Source organism: Cylas formicarius, unplaced genomic scaffold, assembly GCF_029955315.1.
Source record: "Cylas formicarius isolate icCylForm1 unplaced genomic scaffold, icCylForm1.1 PGA_scaffold_1__22_contigs__length_36826433, whole genome shotgun sequence".
Classification (NCBI taxonomy): domain Eukaryota; kingdom Metazoa; phylum Arthropoda; class Insecta; order Coleoptera; family Brentidae; genus Cylas; species Cylas formicarius.
Window position 1 is genome coordinate 26,447,086 of NW_026844264.1, and position 21,474 is coordinate 26,468,559.

The following is a 21,474-nucleotide window of genomic DNA, read 5'->3' on the forward strand; positions in this document are numbered from 1 at the left end:
ACAATGATGATTTTACTCTCATTCAACGTGGTGCCAGCAAGCAAGCATCTTTAGAAGAAAAGGCCACATTGACGAAAACTCCAGCATAACTGTATGGAAAATTGTGAATAATCCCATTTCAGCGAAGAAAAAAGAAGCGATGCTGACATTTTCTCGAGTATAGATGAAAGTGATCAAGATATAATACGGCGCAAAATTTACCAGTTATACGAGGAACAAAGCGTGCCTACATTAGATATCTTAATTAGGAGACTTGAAAAAGATGAAACCGGTGTTAAATGTGGCAGAACTACCTGATGAAACACATAGGTTTTAGATTTTAAAAAATTGACAAAAGGCAAGTTTTAATGGAATCTTTTAGAATTCGGAAATGGCGACTGAAATATCTAGAAAAAAATTGCATTTACCGAGAACAACAAAGGCCAATTATTTACTTGGATGAAACCTGGTTCGACGCTTATGATACCCCGGAAAAGGGTTTGGGTTGACTCAACTGATAAAACAAACGCGCTATCAAAAAGAGGTAAAAAAATAACTATTTTGCATGCTGGCTCTAAAGATGGTTGGATGGATGGACTTTCTCTGTCTGCGAAAAATATTAAAGATTCTTCTCTGGATTACCATGAAGACACCACTGCTGATTTATTTGAAAGTTGGTTTAAAAACAAACTAGTTCCAAACATTCCTCCTAATAGTGACACAAAAGCAAAAATCCAAAACTACATGTATAAAAACGACATTTATTTTCACGAAGATTATACCAAAAAGCAATTAATTGAAGTTCTACAAAGCTTGAACTTACAAAAGGAATAGGTCTGTGATAATTATGCAAAAAATCTACGGCATACAGTTTTAAGGCTTCCTCCACCTTACCACTGTATATTTAATCCCATTAAACATGTTTGGCACCAACTTAAATCTGCCATTTGTCGTAACAATGTTTTTCCCCGTGTTAACTCCAATGTTCTCAAACTTATAGAAACCGAAGTTTTTAACATCCCTCCACAAACTTGGGCAAATTCTGTTAAGCATATAGAGAAAGCAGAACAATCGTATATCCATCTGTCAAATAATATGGAACAAATAATAATTATGTTAATAATTTTAAGTAATTTAAGTAGGTAATAAAAATAATTTGTAATTTTATTTTAGATTTAAACATAAATACATAAATAAATAAATATTATTTAGTATCTTTTCTAACAAAACCCCAGATAATTAAATTCTAAGCAAAGTACGGATCTGTTCGGCCATATTTCATTCTTACAGCTTGTCCAGGTCTTTCCTTAATTCGTATCAGTTAGTCACTTTCTTATATCTATGAACAGACTTTACCTTCTTCAAGACTTCGATGCCGGATTTGGCCTCTGGATTTCCCATTCAAGATGTGCGACAACGGCTTGAAATACTGTTTAAGCGTAATTAGCGTATCCCGCTATTGAAAGCGTAGATTTTGTGCGGCAGTTCCCAAAGTAAATCAATACGATTTACATTGGAATCGTCTTATCCAAATCAATCACGCTCGCGTTGCCTACATCATGTAGTTGTTATATCATTTTAATTTTATGCACACAATGGCAAGAAATATAGCTTTTTGCCGATGCGGTTATAGGCTAAACCTAATCGAAAATCATGACGTTAACTATATTAAATGCTAACCTTTTGTAGCACACATTGTGAGAGATAAATGAATATATAAAAATATAAACTATAACAACCATGGATAAAGTTTAACAAAACACCGCTTATAATGAGACGAGGAACGCCTAATTTTCCACTGATTGCCAAATTTCACGGTCGTATTCTTCGTTTATAAAACTGACAATGGTTCCCGGTGGTGAGCGATGAATCAAAGAAAAACGGCCGAGACTACCTGGCCTTAATATATCTCGACATAAACAGTTTCGTGATTTTAGAAAAACACTTCGAAATTCAATATTTAAGCCCATTTATTTTTTAATTTAGGAACGCCTTTCGGTTGTTTGTGGAATAGGATTGGAATTGATTAACCTGTTGAAATGATTAATCTATTTCGTTAATGGGCTATAGGGCACTACTTGTTTGCCGTTAAAATTGGTGTTATAAATTAAATGTTTTACTACGTGTGTATTAATATCAATTGTGGTTTATAAAAATGTAGTCAAATTAAATAACATTTTGAAGGAAAGGAAAAATTATTAGATACAAACTTTTATCAAGCAAAGTAACTAAAATCAGGTTAAAGTTATGTACTTAGACTTGGTCAACGATTTCAAATGACTTTTGAATCTTAACCTATAATCTACTATTTATGTCTCAAATTACGTACTTCCGCTGTATTTCAACTTTTTTTTTGGAATAAGAAAATGGGTGGAAATTAATGTCGTACCATAAACTCTAAAAAAATTACTGTTCGTACAAGCACTTTGAAATCTATCAAAAATAGAAACATCCATGAAACTTAATCGAGATTCGCAGTGACAACAGGCCGTAAATACTGTAAATTACCTGAATTGACTTTTACACAAACTGGCACTTTGCAGTTTTTTTTTTAAACAGCAATCTCCACACTTCGTTTCTTCGCCATAAATTACTATGTACACTTCGTCATGTCAAAATATATAATTTCGTGAAAATCTGAACTTTTAGTTTTTATTTATTTTGATAAATGGATTTTCATCAAGTAAAAGCTTCCTCAGTTCAATCGTTTCAGTAAGTCTCACACCATCCTACACAATCACAAAAAAAAAGACAAAACTGTCTTGTCGGTTGAGAAAGTGATAGCAACTGTTTAGAGAAAAAAGGAGCATACTACGTGTTTTTATTTGTCAAAGTGAAGGCACATTTTCAAAAAAAGAAAATGTTTTTTTCCAAAACAAGCGCCGTCTCACGCCTCAACGCTTCCCATTGGGAAACTCCAAAAATTACCCCTCATTTAAAAATGGTACTGGGGGTACACATTTTCGTCAAATGAGGAAGCTATCGTTTTCGTGGACAACAGAGGAAGATGCTAGTAATATTAAGACGGGCTAAAGAGATGGGAGCATAACTGGAAGTAGTGTTTGGACATACAAGGAAACTATGCAGAAAAAGTAAATTTAAGTTTGTTCGAAAACTTTTTAGCCTTCCCTCGTATACCTTCCAATGCTCGGGTATTAAACTTATTAAAACCGAAAGTATAAAACACACCTCGCTGCATTGACTATAAATTTGAATATATTCTATTCCAGTAATCATTCAAGTATTGTTATTGCTAATGATTCTACTTGTGATTTTACGTTTTACACAAAATTTTGCACTCCGTCTTAACAAGTATTTTACGTTTCTTATCTTTGTCGTGTGCAGCGCCTGTAGACAAGAGCCTAGTACGTAATTCCACATTTATCACATTTTACCGAAATACTCATTCAAATGGTTGATTGATTTCGGTTTGCCTATCCGATAATAGTAATTTCTGATTTTTTTAAAAATATTTTTAAGGTATTTGCAAACATTGGATATTGATTGATTCGCGAGTGGATATTTTATTTCTGGGGATCGAAGTATTACGTTGCCCTGCAACGCTTATCTGAGACAATGATGGCGTGCGCAAAAGTGGCACTTTCCGTACTTAAAGTGATTCCTGATTTCAAGTAAACGAGAAAAAAATAATCGGATCCGATGCACCTACATCATTTTGAAACTGCCAACTAATATTTTAATTATTAATTAGTAACATATTATTAGATAGGTCCGAATAAATTAATCCATTCAAATGTTATCTTCTTCCATTTTGCTCTGGCAAAAATTTAAACTAAATAAAGAATTTCATTCTGTCATGTTATGCGACAAGTTTGATAAACGATACTTTAGTCACGAGTTTCTTTTGGAGCGCAGCGAAGCCAGTGTTTAATGAATGAGTGTCTGAAGAAGTTTATCAATGCTTTGAATACTATATTTTTTCTGCTACCTTAGTTTTTGGTTACATTTTTGCCAAGCAGTATAAACACTGAGTGGCGTGTGGCATGACTGTCAGAATTAACAAACTTTATAACAATATTGAAAATATCTGATCGCCCCCACACCTGTGACTAAAGTACCTCTCACGCGCGTAGTGACTGCCGACGATGTTTAACGATGCCTTTTAAATTGCCACTTTGTATATTCCAGGGTAGAAAAACTAAATTTATACTCCCACACACAGGACGATAAATAACGTGGTGTTTGAAACATTTTTTTTCCTAGATTTAATGCCACTTTAAATTAAATTGTTGGTGCCTCGAACCGTTGTACTGAATTGCAGCTTTCCCAGCATTCCATTGCAACATTACGTGGCGGAAACTACAAACAAATTAATTATCTTTTTCGATTAAATACCTTCAAAGAAAGAATATTAATTAAATTTTATATTTGTCCATTAACTAATTATCGTCATTAGCGGTCGTAAACCATATCATTAAGGCCTAAATAACATGCCGTTAATATAACAAATGTCCCAAAAGGAATTTTAACTCCATCGACAAAGAGACGTTAAAGAAAATTAAGACGCTTAATTTTTATTGGACCGATTCGCGTGATTTGCTTTAAAGGATGAAGATAAACATTCTTCAGCACTCGTTCAAATTCTCAGCCTTTAATAGATAAGCGATGTAACATGAGAATTTGCTGTTTTATATGTGGTATACAGAAGAAACAAACTTAAAAATTTAATTTGATGAAATCTTATCAGTTGGAATTTGCAAAGACATAGTGCAGGATCGAACTTGCAAAGCAGTTTGTTTTTGTTTTTCACGGATTGTAACTCACAAGTAATAGAAAATTATTGCTATTCGTGGTCTTGAAGTTTTGTAATATGACGAGTATCGTCTATCTATATGATCCAGGTAATAAAATACTTATGAGTATTTCAATTCAAAACAATACTACAAGTTGACTTGTATTAGGATTGGTTTCTTTCAGTTATTAAATGAATGATTTAATTTTATTATAAAAGTATTTTATACTCGTTATATTAGACAATTTGTTTGGTTTCTTGTGTAATAATTATTATCTTATATTTAAATAAGGAAAACAATTATTCCGCTATTATATGGTAAATTTAAAAAAAAGAATGTTTCAGGACGTAGCAATTTTACCTTTTTGCCTCACAACGTATATCCGCAAGCAAATCAACATGTGGTAGTAGATAAGGAAATAACAACTTTTGATTATTCCGAACATGCAGCTGCGTAGCAAATAAGGATTAATTAGATTAGTTAAGGATTAATTGAGCAAAATAGGAAAATAAACCTGCTTTTAGATACCTATTATAAAACTTTGGTATTTGCAAATTTGCGATTCAACCGAAGTACCTATCTCTCTAGCCGGGCCCACTATTGTTTGGTTAAATTAAAAAAAAAAGATGGAAGATCAGCAAACATTAATTAGAATAAGTATTTCTTTATTAATGAAATAAATCTCAACAATATAAAAATTATGAAATTTACTTGGACAGTTCTAAATAATTATATACATTTTTGGTTAGTGTTTTCAAAAACTATTGCAATAACCATTTGAATTGACCTTGTGGGAGGCGTTAATTAATAACATAACAAAAATGTTAAGTTTTCTGAGACGGAGTTAGCCAACAGCTTATCAATAATTTTTTGTTTAAATCTATTATTTTGTGTCTAAATATCTCAGAGACATGTGTGCATGCAGAGCAAGAGCATAATACATTTTCTTAACTTTTCGGATAAACATTATCTTAAAACCACTGAGACCGAAGGAAATAAATTCTGTCTGTTAGTTCCTTTTCTTATACAGAACATTTTAGTCTGAATAGAGAGGTTAATCAAGGACAATAAATTCAAAATTATGAAATTTATTAGTTTATGTTTTTTGTGAAATTTTTATTTTTGTTTAATGATGTGTGAGGGCCTTTCTAATAAAAATTCATTTTTAATAAAATACATCATTTACCCGCTTCCCTACATCCGGGAGAAGGTTCTCTTGTTGACCACTAGTTCCGTTAGTGTCCTTCAAATTTAATTATTTAAATTAGCATATAAATAATAGAACCAGCAAAACCATCCCACCTTGCCCGACACAAAAAAACATCGTTGTGTAGACGAGAGAGATGATGGGTCTTAATTAAATTAAAAATTCTTAACAGGCCATTGAATATTTTGTCTACAAAAGAAGCCGAGTAAATTTGAAACAATATGTTAGTTTGTCTTTAATGGGCACACCGTAGAGCCCTTGTCTGCGGGACACCATTGAACTAATTTCGTACGCAGCGGGTCACTTTTCGTTTGGCCCGCCTCGGTTGTTAAATGTGAGGTCAGTATAATCACACATTTGTCATGTTTACACTAAAGACGTTTCGAATTTAAAGGCCCCGAATACTGATTAAAATTAATTAAACACGATATCGTAAATGGGCCGAAATAACCGTTCCCCATGAGAGGGATGGACTAAAGCTGTTTTTTTATTAATGACATTTTTCTAGTAGGGGTTATTTTTTTAGATTTTAACTTGGGTTCCGCTTTTCATCGTACTGGTAATCCAATAATTTAAAAAAGAGAAATTGTTACTTTTCGACACTGCGGTTTAGAGTAATTTCGCTAACAAAGCGAATATTTGCGCAGGTATGTAATAATTATTTATGATGTCATGATAGTGCTATTTTATTTTGTAATAGGCTCTTGCTACACAAGCCTCCGAACAAAATAAAAAACTCTTTTGACATCATTTTTCTACAAACAATGTCAAAAGATCATAGAACTCAAAATCACATTAAGATTGAATAGTACGTGAGTTGTGTGAAATAATATGATAACAAATATTTGTTTGTTTTCACATACATAACAATCGTTTATTGCTTTTAGTTGTTATAAAGATTGTCATAGCTTTTAATGGGACATTTTCAAGACAACTGGAATAAATGAGCAGCGATTTAGTTACGAAATTCATCATCCATCCATCATGGCGAGTTGTTTGCAACATTGTAGCACTTCTCGCATCCCCTACTCCAGCGTCTCTTGTTATTCCAGTCTCCTTCGTTGAGACTTCCATTTCGGTTCGAATGTTTGTAATCCATTTTTTCCGTGGCCTTCCGCGTTTATTTCATTGTGGTGGTGTCCAGTTCAAACCTTTAATGGTAGCATTTCTTCTCTCATTCGGCGCAGGCGTCCATATTATTTCAATTGTTTGGCATTTATGTGGTCCAGTATAGTATTTTCGACTTGCATTCTTTTTCGGATGGTCTCCTTTCTTACATAGTCAAGTAAGATTAAACCGGAAAATCTTCTCCAGTACATCATTTCGGTTGAAGGAAGTTTCTGAGTAATGTTTTTCTATGGAAGCCACACTTCTGACCCATACGTCAATACAGGCTGAATCATAGCCTCGTATATATTTTATGTGCTTTTTTGTTATGTTATTAGTCCACAGTGCTTTAATCATTTTCTTTCCTTTTCCTATTTTTTTTAGCATGTCCTTATTGTCCCAGTTTATTATGTCCTGTTGGTCTTCTGCCAGTATAACCTGATCGTCCTCTATATTTATCCCCAGGGGATTGCATTTTCTTATCCACTGCTTTAAAGTGCTGCTGAGATAAACTTTAAACAGTGTTCTTTCTGGACTTTACAATCGCTTGGTTTTCTCTGGACTTTTACACTGTTTATATTAGCCTCTTTCATTGATATCTACAATTTCTGTAAGGGCACAGAGTCGAACGCTCTAAGAAAGACTATAAAGACAGCATGAAGGTCCATTCCTCCGAATGAACATATTGTCTGTGCAGGATCGCCCTGGTAGAAATCCATTTTGTTCTTTCATTTGTAAGACTTCTTCTATTCGGGCTTTTAGAACTCTGTCATATAGCTTTCGGATGGACGATGTAGTGTTAATACCTCGGTAGTTATTACCTTCGCTTCTGCTTCCTGTTTTATCAATGAAGTTTATGTAATAATTTCTCCAATCTTTTTTAACCATCTTTCCTTTCAGACATTTGTTTAGGATGTCGCGCAGTAGTTCGTACTTTCTTGTGGTAGCGTGGAGATTTATTCTTCATTTTTCGTAATGCTGCTTGCATCTCTTCTAATTTGATGTCATCTACTTTTTTTACTATTGCTTCGTTTATGTTCAGTTGTCTAAATACTCATCGAGTTTTTCATCCAGTAAGTTGCAGTATTCTTTCCACTGTTCTGTTTTGATTGGATTTATTTTTCTTCTTTCGTTTGTGTTACTTTTGCGATTATTTATAGTTCTCTAAGCGGCTCTAGACCTCCTCTACCATTGAAGTAATTTCAGTACATTTATTTTCCCACTATTTTTATTTCTTTTTTTACAATGTATTTATATCTGTTGTAGTTTTTTCGTTCTTCATTGTCTTTTGAACTTAAGAATAGGTTTTTGTTTTATTCTACTACCAGAATTAAATCGTTTGTCCACCAAGAAGTTTTGTGTTTGGTTTTGTCTTTAACGCCAAGTGCATCTAATGCTGCTTCGTGGCTTTTGCTTTTTAAGATTTCATACATTTCTTCTGCTGGGCCGTTGATTTCTTCGTCTAATTTTTGTGCTAGCCGCAGTTTGACCAGGGAACTAGTGGATTCATCTCTCAAACTGTCTATGTTGTATTGTTTTGTGACCTCCCTCTTGTTATTTTGTTCCTGATGTGTGTGTGTGGTTGTTATTGTATGTGATTTGAATGCGTGCTTTTACTAATTGGTGATCTGAACCATATTCAGCACCTTTCCAAGATTTTACATCATAGGGAATTACTACGTAATCAATTATTGATTTTAATTTTTTTGTTTTCTGTACTCCTCTTTGTAGCTATTTCCTTTACCTTTCTCTTTTGTTTCACTGAGTACAGTTATATCGACATCGTATCTGTGGAGTTCTGTAAATACTTGGTCGTCCTTTAGTCCTTGTATGTTCCAGCATCCAATATTCATTTGCTGCTTTCTTTGTTTTTGTCGTTTTCCAAGCAATCCGTCAGAGTTCCGAGGCTGTCTAGGGGAATATTTAGCAATGGTTTTTTTTCACATGGCAGAGAGCTGGCCTACCGCTATAACCCTCCTCTTTTTTCCGGGCTTGGGACCGGCACTGGGCTACTCAATCCATCCAATTTCTATCAGAGGAGTTCCGAAATTAACGTACTTCATAAAAATTAAAAATATATTATTTTAAAATTAAAAGTAAGTAATTTCTAGCACTACCTTTCTCGACGCTTAATTCTTACAAAAAAAAATCAATGCTTAAGAAATTATTAGTTTTTTTCATTATTATTTACTATTTGTATAAAAGTAGGTTCTAAAAATGATAGGTAACGTTTATTAGGCCAGAGGTCAGCTATTTTGTAGCAGCAACCCTACGTCCCTTAGTGCAACTGTATAAATTAAATAGTCACCCGTTTAAGTGACTCACTCAGTATATAAAGAAAGTAAAAAACAACATTTATTCCCAAGCACATCTGCCCTACCAACGTTTTTGACGCTTCTTCCTTTATCGATACAGAAAACACTGATAATATACTTGATTAGCGTATTTACGAGTTATAAAATCACAATTAATATTACAGGCTGTGTTTGTTCCCACACTAAAATTAACTTTATTATACTCCTAGTTTGGTGATTGATCCAGTAAACGTAATATAAATTTAATAAAAACGTGTAGATTACTTATTGCCTTATCTAATCTTTATTTAATATAGTTCATAATGTTGTGAGTCTATCCGAGTTAATTTGTCGGTCGCCTTTAATCTTTTGTGAGTCGTTTAATTAAATTTGGCTAGTATTTATTAGGGAGTTTTCTCGGTACTCTTTTCTGACTTACCGCGGTACTTTAGCTATTTTACCTCTAAAAAAGGTATAGATTTTTATGTTCATTTGGTTTGAGTTGGTGCCTTTGCGAGCCCAAGGGTCCAGTAGTTATTGCAACAGAATACAAACTTACCAAAATCAGAGTGGAATGTATTACTATGTTATTATTTTTTTCTATAGTCTTTTGACATAAGTTTTTATTTACCAAACAGTTACCAGTTTACTTGTGATGCTTTTTTTACTCTTTATTCTGACTAGGTGTTCAGCTATAGTCTTGACTAGGTAAATATTACACAAACTATATTTAATTACGATTTTTGTTAGCTATATGGAAAAATACATTTTATACAAGTAAATATAGTTTGTATTTGTTCTTATAAGAAGTTTTCCGAATTTTGGATAGTTATTTCTACCGCAAAATCTATGCACAAAAGGAATAAAGGCAAATTGATTATATCTTCGGCAAGAGGTTTTAAAAAGGAAAATAGAACAGGATTGCTTTCGAAAAATCGTCACTGGGCGGGGCAACTTCGTGGCGCGTAGCAGCTTTGTATTTTAAAAAAGAAGTCGCTTCGCGTTCTTTGTGCTAGAGGGATTCATTTGTTTTTCTATTGTGCTCCTGCGGACCACTATGGGACTTTCGCAACATCGATGTAATTATATGTATGTAATGTAAACGTCACATATCACTGAATTTCAAAGTCATGACAAACTTTGATAAATATAAAAAATTGTACAAGTAATAACGATTTCCAATGATATTATTCTAAGTATCTCGCGCATCCTGTATGATAGACGAAACCTGAAACTGTCTCTCCATGCTGTGCGCCGTAATAATCAATAACGTCATGGCCATGGCGTCTTCACTGATCCCGAGGTATAGTGATTTTCATCTCGATTTTTTCAAATATCTAGAGCAGCGTGTGTGATAGACGAAAACCGTAAATATAAAAATTGTAGCTCTTGATGCGACATATGACACTGTTTGAACCGATTGGCTATACTGTTTACAATTTTTGATTCGCCGTTAATAATTTACTCTAGAAAAAACACTTTTCTTGGTCTTTTAGATTTTTGTCTGTGATTGGGAAACCCTGTATATAATAGAAAAAATGCCTGAAATAAATGTTATAGCACTGGATCTTCCGCGTCTCTGGGCTAAAGAATTTTGACCATACAGTGAATGGTTACGGAGAGAAGCATGTTTTTCTGGAAGGCAAAATACCAAAAAAAAATCAAAATAAAAAAAAATACTTGCTGAAAATTGATTGCACCCAACTTCCACTGTTTAATTTTGAGCATAGACTTTGACTTCTCTGACACTTAGGACACTTAACACTTAACACACATACACACACAGTAGGTGAAAACCTTAAATAGAATAGTTTTAGCTGTCTATAAGGGCTATATCGTCATGTAAAAGAAACTAACATCTGAAACACAGTCTTTTAGTTAAAGCCAATTTTCACTATTAGGGGTACCCATTTTTCAGTTTTTTTTACAATGCGCCCCACCCTGTACATTCTTGAAAAATTATGAAGATCGGAGCCAAATCTTGTGCGTGTTCCCATTCAAGAATTTTTTCGGTTGCATAAAGGGTTTTCGAGAAATTATTTTTTTGTTAGACCATTACAAACGCAATTTTTTATTTTTTTTAAATACTTCCCGATCCGCCAACAACCCCAATTTCAATAGGTTCCGTTAGGGGACCGAGCGCTATTGGCCTGCCAATTTTGAAGTCGATAGCTTCAATTTTCGAACACATCGTGTTTCATAGCAACGTCCAAAAATCAGTCGAAAACCAAAAAAAATATACGGACGCCGAAGCTTGACCACAGAAACGTAGAACGGACAGACAAAAAAATTTTTTTTCGACGTTGATCATTTCTGTACTAATGGGGATCCCGCAGAACCTACCGTTACCCAAATCTCGAGTTTAGTGAGGAGCGCGTATACTTTCGAAAAGATCGATTCCAAGGGACTTCTTAGGATGAATTATGCAACCCAGTAATTTTTTGTAACTAAGATTATAATTAACTTTTAAAACGGAAATATGTAAAAGCAGATTCTTCCAACAAATCGACACAATATGTAGCACTTTAATAGTATTAAACTAATAACTTATCGATAAACGACGTACAGTAACATGAAGTAGCATTATTTTGTTAATACAAGACGCCAATTAATCGGAATTTTTCCCGAACGGCGTGCGATTTATCCCGGCAATTTAAGTCGATAAATAAAGTATCAGATACGCGGCCAGTAATAACCTCTTTATTACGCTGAGTGGTGTCAGAGGAATAAATTTAATAAGGCGAAATAATAGCAAGATAGGGAATGAGAAAGCTAATTACAGGTAGTGGTACTACTGGTTAACGCCGGGAGCGTGAGTGGGCACATTTCTTTCGGATGTATTACTGCTCATCTTAATCGAATACAGTCAACGATACCACTGATGGCATCGATAACGATTAATTGGCTCCCGATTACCCAGCGTTATTGAGATTGGACCGATTGTCGGTTACCGGGGCATTATACTTTATCGAACGAGCATTAGCGGTCTTATTTAGACGGTGACGTTGCTGGATTTAACGAAACGGAGCGCTGCTTCTAAAACGCAGCGGGTGTACCATTATTTTTAGTTTCGTTACGTACTGTGAGGCACAGAGAGTTCTCCGGAGTTACTGACAAAAGCGGTTTCGGGATGAACTGAACAAATAATTGCATTAAGTGGTAAACGTCCGAAGTCCAGGGATGTTTGAATGAACTGGCTGCGAAATTCGTCTTGTGCGTCCCAATATTCTATTTATATTCTATTCTGTCTGCGGTGCGTCCACTTATTAATGGAGAAATAAGGCTTTCACTGCAGGTGGACTTGTTCCCGCTAGATTTGGTGCTATCCGCTTCAATTTTCATCCTTTAATCTGTAATCCTGTTCCTAATTCATTTTACTCATTGCGTATAATTCAGAAAATGTATGCACTGTTTTGTAGTTCCAAAATAGTAAATGATTGAAATGAAAAAACTACCGCAATATTTTGAAAACAGCCACAGCTGAAACAATAATATTCAATGCGTTGGAGTTTTAGAACATTCAGATTTACCACTGTCAATAAGAAAAATTCTTAACATCTCAGAATTTCGGAGGTTTTTCAACATAGGAAACTGTAAAAATGTATCAGTGAAAGGTTACCGGAATTATAAATATCATCGTGAAATCTGATAACCGTTTTGGATTCTGCATGTTTAAAAACTCTTGGGTATTGAATTTCATCGTTCCAGCTTTGACAGTTTTAGAGATATTTAGACGTCCGGCAATTTTAACTAACCCGGTATAATATGGCAGTCACATAATGCCCATGGCACGCAACTTTTGAATCTTCAAAGCACGGAACTGTAAACAGAATGACGTTGCCATAATCAAGAAGATAAATATCCCTAGAAATCTAAAAATCTTATTTGTCGACGCTATCGCGGGACGGAACTAACATGCGACACACATTTTAAAATGATTTTGCAATTCCTATGCAATTCAAAAATAGCACATCCATCCAGAGTTCTGCGATTCTGGAACTGGACTTTGATATAAGACTAATACATTGACGTGAACTGGAATAAAACACCTTCTCTACATTTTTAATATTTTTTTTTAAACAAGATTATATGAACAGCCCCAAATCATATAGCTGCTGGATATATAGAGATATATATGCTGATAGTACAGGCAATTTTAAAACCGACTTCAATAAAACTAAGGACCTTGAACCGCATGCAATCGCTTTAAAACTCGCAATAACTTTGCAAACAGCGCAGTGAGATTTTGAAATTTGGTGTACTTAAATAGGCTGAAATGTCAAAATATTCTTTATAACTGAAGACAATCGTCAGAGTAGTAGCAGAGGTGTCTAGAGAACAAATTATTGAATCTCAAAGGTTTTTAGCCAAAAATGGTACACTCGTTTTGAAGATGCTCTAGTCACTTTGGTAACCATTTTTCGTGGCAAGTAAATCTAGATTATCTCGCGTCCACCAAAAGCAAAGAATTACACCAAGCAACACTAACTTGATAAAGTTTTCAATAGATCATCTAGCTCAGAATAGTCACAACAGATTATCTAGCTCACAGTGATAGGTAAATGGCTAACTCTCCTAAAAGTAATCTGGAGTAATTTGTAACACTTGTCAAGGGTTTATGAGGATCAAATGGGTACTTTCCAATTATACCATAGCATTGTTCCGATTCCGAGGTAATGGTGCTTTGTGTTTAGAAAAGCTGGAGAAAAATTAATATATAGGTAGAATTAGCATAAAAATGCCAGAACTTTACTGCCAAGTATACTGAGTTGACTGACAGAGCTAATTTTAATAGTGACTTATATGGAATAACTCGTGCGCTTAATAAAAAATTATAGCTAACAAACTTTGTTATATTACCGTTTTAATAATAAATAAAATAAATAATAAAACGTAACTCACTGGTGAGTTATCACATATGAGTGAATGGTAACTAACTGTGTCGAGTTATAAGTTAATATTATTATGAACGTGTAGTGTCATTACATGCAAGTGTTGGATGAACGTATTTTGTTGTTAATACCCTCGGCCTTCGACAAATTTACTATAGCGATATATCTTCGCAGATCGGTTATAATTAGATTTCAGTCAATTAATTAAAGTATTGAATTAGACCCCGCTATGGATATTCTTATTAAGGTGTTTTGCGTCGAACGCGTTGTTTGGCATAATAACGGTCTCTAATTAACAATTTAATATTTTTCAAATAAGAGGAAGTCGATTATTAAAAACGACCAGGTGAGCTCATAAAGTGTCTAATGCGGGTTTGGAAACATGTTATTACTTAATAATAAATTGTGTCTTGGGCAAAATGTTTTCATAGGCAATTAAGGAACGATGAGGTGTATTTTGCTCGATCGATATCGCTCGTGAATACTGCGCGAACACTGGCGTTTTCTTGGGAATTTGGTCGGGTTCCATTTATCGTAAAGCGAAGAAAAATTTGAATTTTTTTTCATGGTACGTTTCAAAGCATGGAGAAAATCGGACACAAAAGAGTCCTTACAAATTACTTGCCCACTATATCCGACAGGCGTTCTTAATGTATTAACTTCAATCATATTGCTATTGTCTTGGTTAAAAAGCGGACAACAATACATTTAAAAAATAGCTATTTGAATATTTGTACATTAACTAATGACCCCTCCTTTAATACGTGGCTAATGAACGTATATTTTAAGCGCGTAAGAGTTGTTAAAGGCCTAATTGTTTAACGAAATTTTAACATTGATTTATGTCGGCTACTTTCTACGGTGTTAATGGACGGTGATCAATAATGCTTCTTTGGAAGGTAATTACTCAAACAAATTACCTAACAATGAAATATCGTCTCTATGTTGTCGTCGGTAAAATTCAAGATAACTTAAAAACGAACCGGAGAAGAAGCTTAGTTCGGTGTACTAATGCCAAAGTCATTCAAACAGGGCAACCTGGAAATTTTTACTTGAAACCCCCACATAATTTAACTTAATTAAATTAATTCTTTAATTTCATCCTGAAATTGAAATTTTGACCAATAGGAGCAACATTTTATTCTGTTGTAGACTCTTAATCCTGATATATTTTACGTAAATTAATACCTATTTGGGGATAATTGTTTCTAAATGTATCGTGACGATATTCGTCTTCTTTTAGAATATGGTTTTGCACAATTCAGTCTCCTTTGTGAATAAGTGTTCCAAACTTATATGAAGTTCCAAGAAAAAGTAGTTAGTTCCATTTGTTGTCCTACCGGGAACTGAAAGAAAATGTATATTTATTTGTTTTGGCCATTGTTAATTGTTAAATGGTTTTTTGACCAAAAAACATTATAAATTCTTTCTCATTTTAACTAGTTTAGATTGTACTTCGAGTTTTTTTTTCTTTAATTATTTTTCGAAAATTGAACCTGTGGTGGAAAATCGAAAATCGACGTAGGGGTTAGGGGCAGGTGTGATTGATTTTTTGGTTTGCAGCAAAAATTATTTTAAAGGAAGATTAAGACTAAGATTAAGAGTACGATTTATTCTAGAAAATGTAATTTTTTATACATTTCTTCAAAGTAAAAGTACAGCAGCAAAAGCGCAGTGTCTTACATTAAACCTTCCGGTGTACGTTGAAAATTTAATGCCCGATTGCATTAATTACCTACAATTTTAATTGGCAGCGGTATTAATTTACCGATTCGCCGATAATAAGTTTATTGCAGTTTTAATTTAGTGCGCTGACTTTAACATTTTTCCCCTTTAAGGAACCCGCATTTTGCCAAAGACATATTTAAGGCATGGCTTATTTAAGGTCGCCGTTTGCGAATTTTATAGGGCGATATAAATTGAATTGATGTTTGCCGTATGATAATTAAATTCCACGCAAAAATTAGAAACTGCCGTCGACGTTTTTTAGAAATTTATTTGGATTTTTGTCTTTAGAGATGGAACCTAGTCTTTTATTTATCTATCAGAAAACTTTTCTTTAAATTAGTTCGCAACAGTAATACCAAAATGCAAAAAAAACTGAAAAATGTTTGCAGTGCTCCCCTTACTAATTTTTAAAGAATTATGGAGAATATCTTATAGTAATAATTTACTTCATTCATATTTTGTTGCCAAAATTTTTAATCAAATAATCCCACATTAACTGCAAAGTGAAGATTTTGCAAGAATACATCGAGTAGAATAATTCTCGTATAAGAAAAAATCTAAAATAGATTGTGAGAACAAAAATTTTTCAATTGATCAAAAATTTTCAAATTCTACTGGTTTTGGATATTATTGTGCTTTGCTGTTTTTAGTGGTTATCCATAGCTAACTATGTATTTATTTAAAAATGAATTAAATTATTGAATAATGCTAAATAATTCTGAGTTGGCTGTTATAGGGGAATCTATATTTTTTATGCTACATCAGATTAGACATGTACGTCGGGCGTATTGATTTATTTCCGGAGCTATTGTTGTGGCAAAATTGCACAGTATGAAAAATGTAACCGTGTTATTTAATTTTACGATTTTAAAGTTAGGACTTCGAGCACGCAATTTGTTTCGTAGAAAAATTCCCTGTACCGCATTGATTGGTGACATGCACTTTGCACGGCGTTTTTAGCGTAAATTTTATTTTTAATTGAAAATGATTTGACTCGCTATTAAATTTTTAGAGCGTTTAATTTAAATAAATTTTATAACTAAACATATTATTATTTTATTGCCTTAATGGTTTGGTAATTTTATGATTTACAGTCGGCTGATATATAACCTGAACTATTTTAATTGCGTTCGATATCAATCTAACTTTTTTTTTGTCCATTTTGCAATTTATTACAGAAATATTTCTAATTATATTTCATTGCCATTTAAATCTTGGTTCCCTTCGCCTTTGCAATACGTTACATTAAATTTTTATTGAACAATGCTCCGTCTCATAGTTTGATAAATTTTTTCTACAAAGTTTCACAAAAATTTGCTAACCTTAACAAGATCTATTAATACTTCTTAAAATTACTTTCATATCATACAGGTTTTAAAAATATCAAAGTGTTTATTTTTTGGAATTTTATTATTGCTCGTTTAAATGCTACGTCTAAAATATGTACATGTTTTAATAACATTTGTGATAACTAAACCTTAAGTTAAAAAAAAAGTAAATATTTTATTGCATCTTGCTGCCTCTCTATTAATTGGTTGGTCTGTGAATTTAGATATTTAATGACTCATTGATCACTTTTTCTGATACATTTTTTTTAAATTTATTATCCAGGCTAAAACGGCAACTAACTAATCAAAAGTACCCAATAGTAAAATAGAAATGCGGAAAACATGTATTCTACAATAAGTTTTTGAAATATGGATCTTCCATTACCAGAAAATGACCGATTCTTTTCCTGAAACGATTGTCTAAGTCTAGACAACATTTTCGGGGTTACAGAGTTGAAAGCGTTTGTAATACCCATTTTCATATTCAACTAGTGTTTTTGAAAACAATACCTTTTATGTATGGCTATAAAAAATGGAGAATTTTGAAACCAATGTCTTCTAATCCACCTATTTTCAAAAGTGATAATGTAACCAGATCGTTCTTATAATCTTTAAAGGAACTTCTTACTACCAGGAAATTTTCATTACAGATAATAATTCCCTTAAAGCGAAATGAGACAGACATGACAGCATTAATAAATCATCTGATATTTTCAAATTCCACAAGCAAAGTGATACAATATTTTGTTTAGAAAACACCAAAATACCTTACACTATCGATTAATTGATTGATAAATTTAGCAAGTTATAGCCACTTGATATTGTTGGATAAATCCTTGAGAATCTTTTATAAGATGAAGGGAAGTTTTTGATAGTTGGGATATGGTCAATTGTTACACTCTACTGAAAATGTCGCTGACACAATTATTAATTAAAGACCCTTATGATTTAGGAAACACTTTTGGGACAACCTGTCAAGAAAATGTAATTTTTTGAAGACCTTTGTTAATAATTACCAACCTTAAACCTTCTAAAGTGTTCGTTCGTTAAACATATTTTTCTTTTTCAGGTATGGTTCCAGAATCGACGCGCCAAATGGAGAAAGCAGGAAAAGGTCGGACCCCAAGCTCACCCTTACAACAACCCCTACTTAAACCCGAGCGCGAGCAGTGCTACTCCTTCAGTGGTGCCAGCGTCACTCCCTGCTCCTTTCAATTTACCTTTCGGTCTTCGAAAACCTTTCGATTCTTTAACCTTTCGGTATCCGCCACACGTTTTACCCGGTTATCTTCCAGCACCTCCTTCTTACCATAGGGGCGGACCCCCTCTTCTACCACCTTCCGTTGGACTATATCCGTCGGCAAGTTCGTTCCAGACGCTACTAGCTAATATATCTGCTGCTCAAAGGCCAAAACAAGAGTTTACAACAACTCCACCTCTATCACCTGGAACTTCCAGCGCCGTGACGCCACCAGATGTCGATAGAAGAAGTTCTAGTATCGCGTCTCTACGATTGAAAGCTAGGGAGCACGAACTGCGATTGGAAATGCTGAGGCAGAGCGGTGATTTGATCAGCTGAACGTATTTTTTATCGAAACGTAATTGTAAATAAGCTGGGATGAATGGACTTGTGAATTTGTATTGGGTTGAACCCTTTGATAAAAAAAACGGGTAGGATATTATGAATAACGTAGGCAAATTTAATTTTCGTCATCATCTTCTACTCACCATGTGGGTGGATAAGCACGCCGAATGAACGATCTGTATGAAAAAGGAATTTCTCGAATTGAACGATTTCTAAGTAAGCATGATGTAAAAAGATATCGGAATAGATATTTATGGAATTTTACATAGAGTCAACCAAATATGGCGTTCACAAGAAAATTTTTAAATATGATTGTAATGCTAAGAAATGCCTGAATTGACATAGCAATTATTATTTATATTTAGTAAAGAGTGTATGAATTAGATGTTATTATCTACTATTAAGATTAAAGCTATTTAAATTCTAATTATTTGCAAGGAATCCAGAATGAATTTTTCGCTTAGCAGTCAAAGTAAGTCAAGCGATTTCTGGTATTGTCCATTTTGGTTTCATATTACGACCAAATATTTGAAGAAAATGCCTTTAAATTTATTATTTCGTAGTTAAGCTGTACTTATAATAATACTTTTGAATCTTAGGCATCGTTTTTATTACAGTATTTTCAGTTGTAAAACTGTTTAGATTTAGTTATTACGCTAGCAAAGTTTTAGGTTGTGTGACTGTTTTTTCTTTTGTTTTATGTTGCAATCGTTTAGAAAATAAAACGTTTGTATTCTTTTTTGTATTATTGTCATTTTTATTCCTAGACTTTTGCCAAATTCCCATCTATTTGATATAGGTGCTTGACGACCACTGAGTTTTACGTCACTACATGACGCAGGAATACGAAACCAAAATGGACGGTTTCAAAACAAGACAACATTTTCCGGAAGTTTTATTTAATAATTTGGTATTCGTCTAATAATACTTAACAATTTGTCACCTCCGCAAGTATTATTCCAAGTAGTGTAAGAAAATGTCGCCTTATAAAAGACACTTTTATAATATATATGTATATAAACTTTTAGTAAATAGAATTATGCTAATTTTGTTCGATTTTATTGCAATAGTAATTTATTACACGATGTGAAAATGGAACGGATCCGTCCAGATATGTACATTTTATATGAGTAATAAATACATATTTTGAATTGCGTTTTTGTGGTTAATTAATACGCTTCGGTAAATGGAAGCGAGACTTTGTGGCATCGCGATATAAATTAAATTAACAATGAGGCAATGGAATAATTACTACATATGAAAGTTACTCCACAAGTGACATGCCGTTGTTGTCGGTGATAAAATTTCACACGACCTGGGAAACATTTGGGGTGTACTGTGTGATAAATTGACGTTTCGCCCAATCACATGACTCTTCTGACATTTACTACTATAAATGTCAAATATTTTGACGAAAAGTAATTTCAAAAAGTCTTTATGCGCAGTGTTTATATTTTAATCAAATACTTCTTTTAAAACCGTCTTAAAATTCAGAACTTAAATTGTTACTAAATATACAAATTACCTATAACGGACAACCAACGTGAACATGAGTAGGAATGGGTTTTAGAAAACTGTATACAGTAAATTTCAGATCGCATAGATGCATTGTTCTTAAAATGTTAATAAACATTTTAAGAACAAGCAATTACAATGTTAAAACCGGAAATACGAAGAAAATTGGAAATTTTTGATTGAAAACAACGTCGCAACAAATGGAGTGATCTGAAAATTTTTTCAAGTTATATATACAAAAAATATTACTTCCTTTGTGACTGTATCTAATTCGAGAACAGGAATGTTACTAAATGTTTCAAACATTCGATTGGTGTCGATAGTAAATTAAAGTTTAGCCAAGTTATGCTTCTGAATCCACTACATTTTTAACCTTAAGATCTTTGCATCTAAGCAAAATAAACATAACGTCATAAGTAAAAATTTGTTATTCATATAAAATATTTTATTTTGTACGTTAATTTTCTATACAGCATTGTGATTGTAATTCCAGCTATGCCTGGGAATAAAAATATCGTTCAAATGGTTGCATGAAAGACGTTTTTAGAAATATTTCATTCAAGCTAATCTTCAAATATGATAGGACTGATATATAGAAAGCGAGGTAAGAACCGCCTGTATTAATATATCGAGATCAAATTGGCCTAGCGTGAACTATAGAATAGTTGCTACTTTGTTTACTTTGTATTTATATTGCTTCAAAAAAAAAGAGCAATCCGAATCTTTCCCAGTTTTGATTGCCTTTTTTTTTTACTGGTATTATTATCAGTTACTTTTGCTTTACAAGTTTATGACAAACCGATTGAGCGACAAAAACAAAAGCGTTATATCAAAAATCTCTCTCTACTCTGAATATTTTACAAATCCAAGAACTCCTTAGAATTAAAGTAGGTCCTTATATAAAAACCAATAACTCACAAATGGACGCATAATAAAAATATCCGACGATTTTATTGTATACCTGACAACGTGAAGAGATAGATGGGATTTTTGTCGAACACCATTAACCCTTTTTTTTAATAATCCGCTAATAACCGAGTTATGGTATGGTATATATTAAAGCGGCGATATGATAAGAACTTATT

At 33.3% G+C, this 21,474-nt stretch overlaps 1 protein-coding gene across 4 annotated transcripts in view; it reads left to right on the forward strand.

Moving 5' to 3' along the window:
* Nucleotides 1-19,974, forward strand: part of LOC132696302 (homeobox protein aristaless-like) — a 116,242-nt gene extending 96,268 nt beyond the window's left edge. For all 4 annotated transcript variants that reach the window (XM_060661051.1, XM_060661052.1, XM_060661050.1 and 1 more), the window contains one exon: nucleotides 18,359-19,974. In XM_060661051.1, coding sequence (XP_060517034.1) covers nucleotides 18,359-18,868 — 510 coding nt within the window. In that variant the 3' untranslated portion in view covers nucleotides 18,869-19,974. The remainder of the gene's footprint in view (nucleotides 1-18,358) is intronic.
* The last annotated feature ends 1,500 nt before the right edge of the window (nucleotides 19,975-21,474 follow it).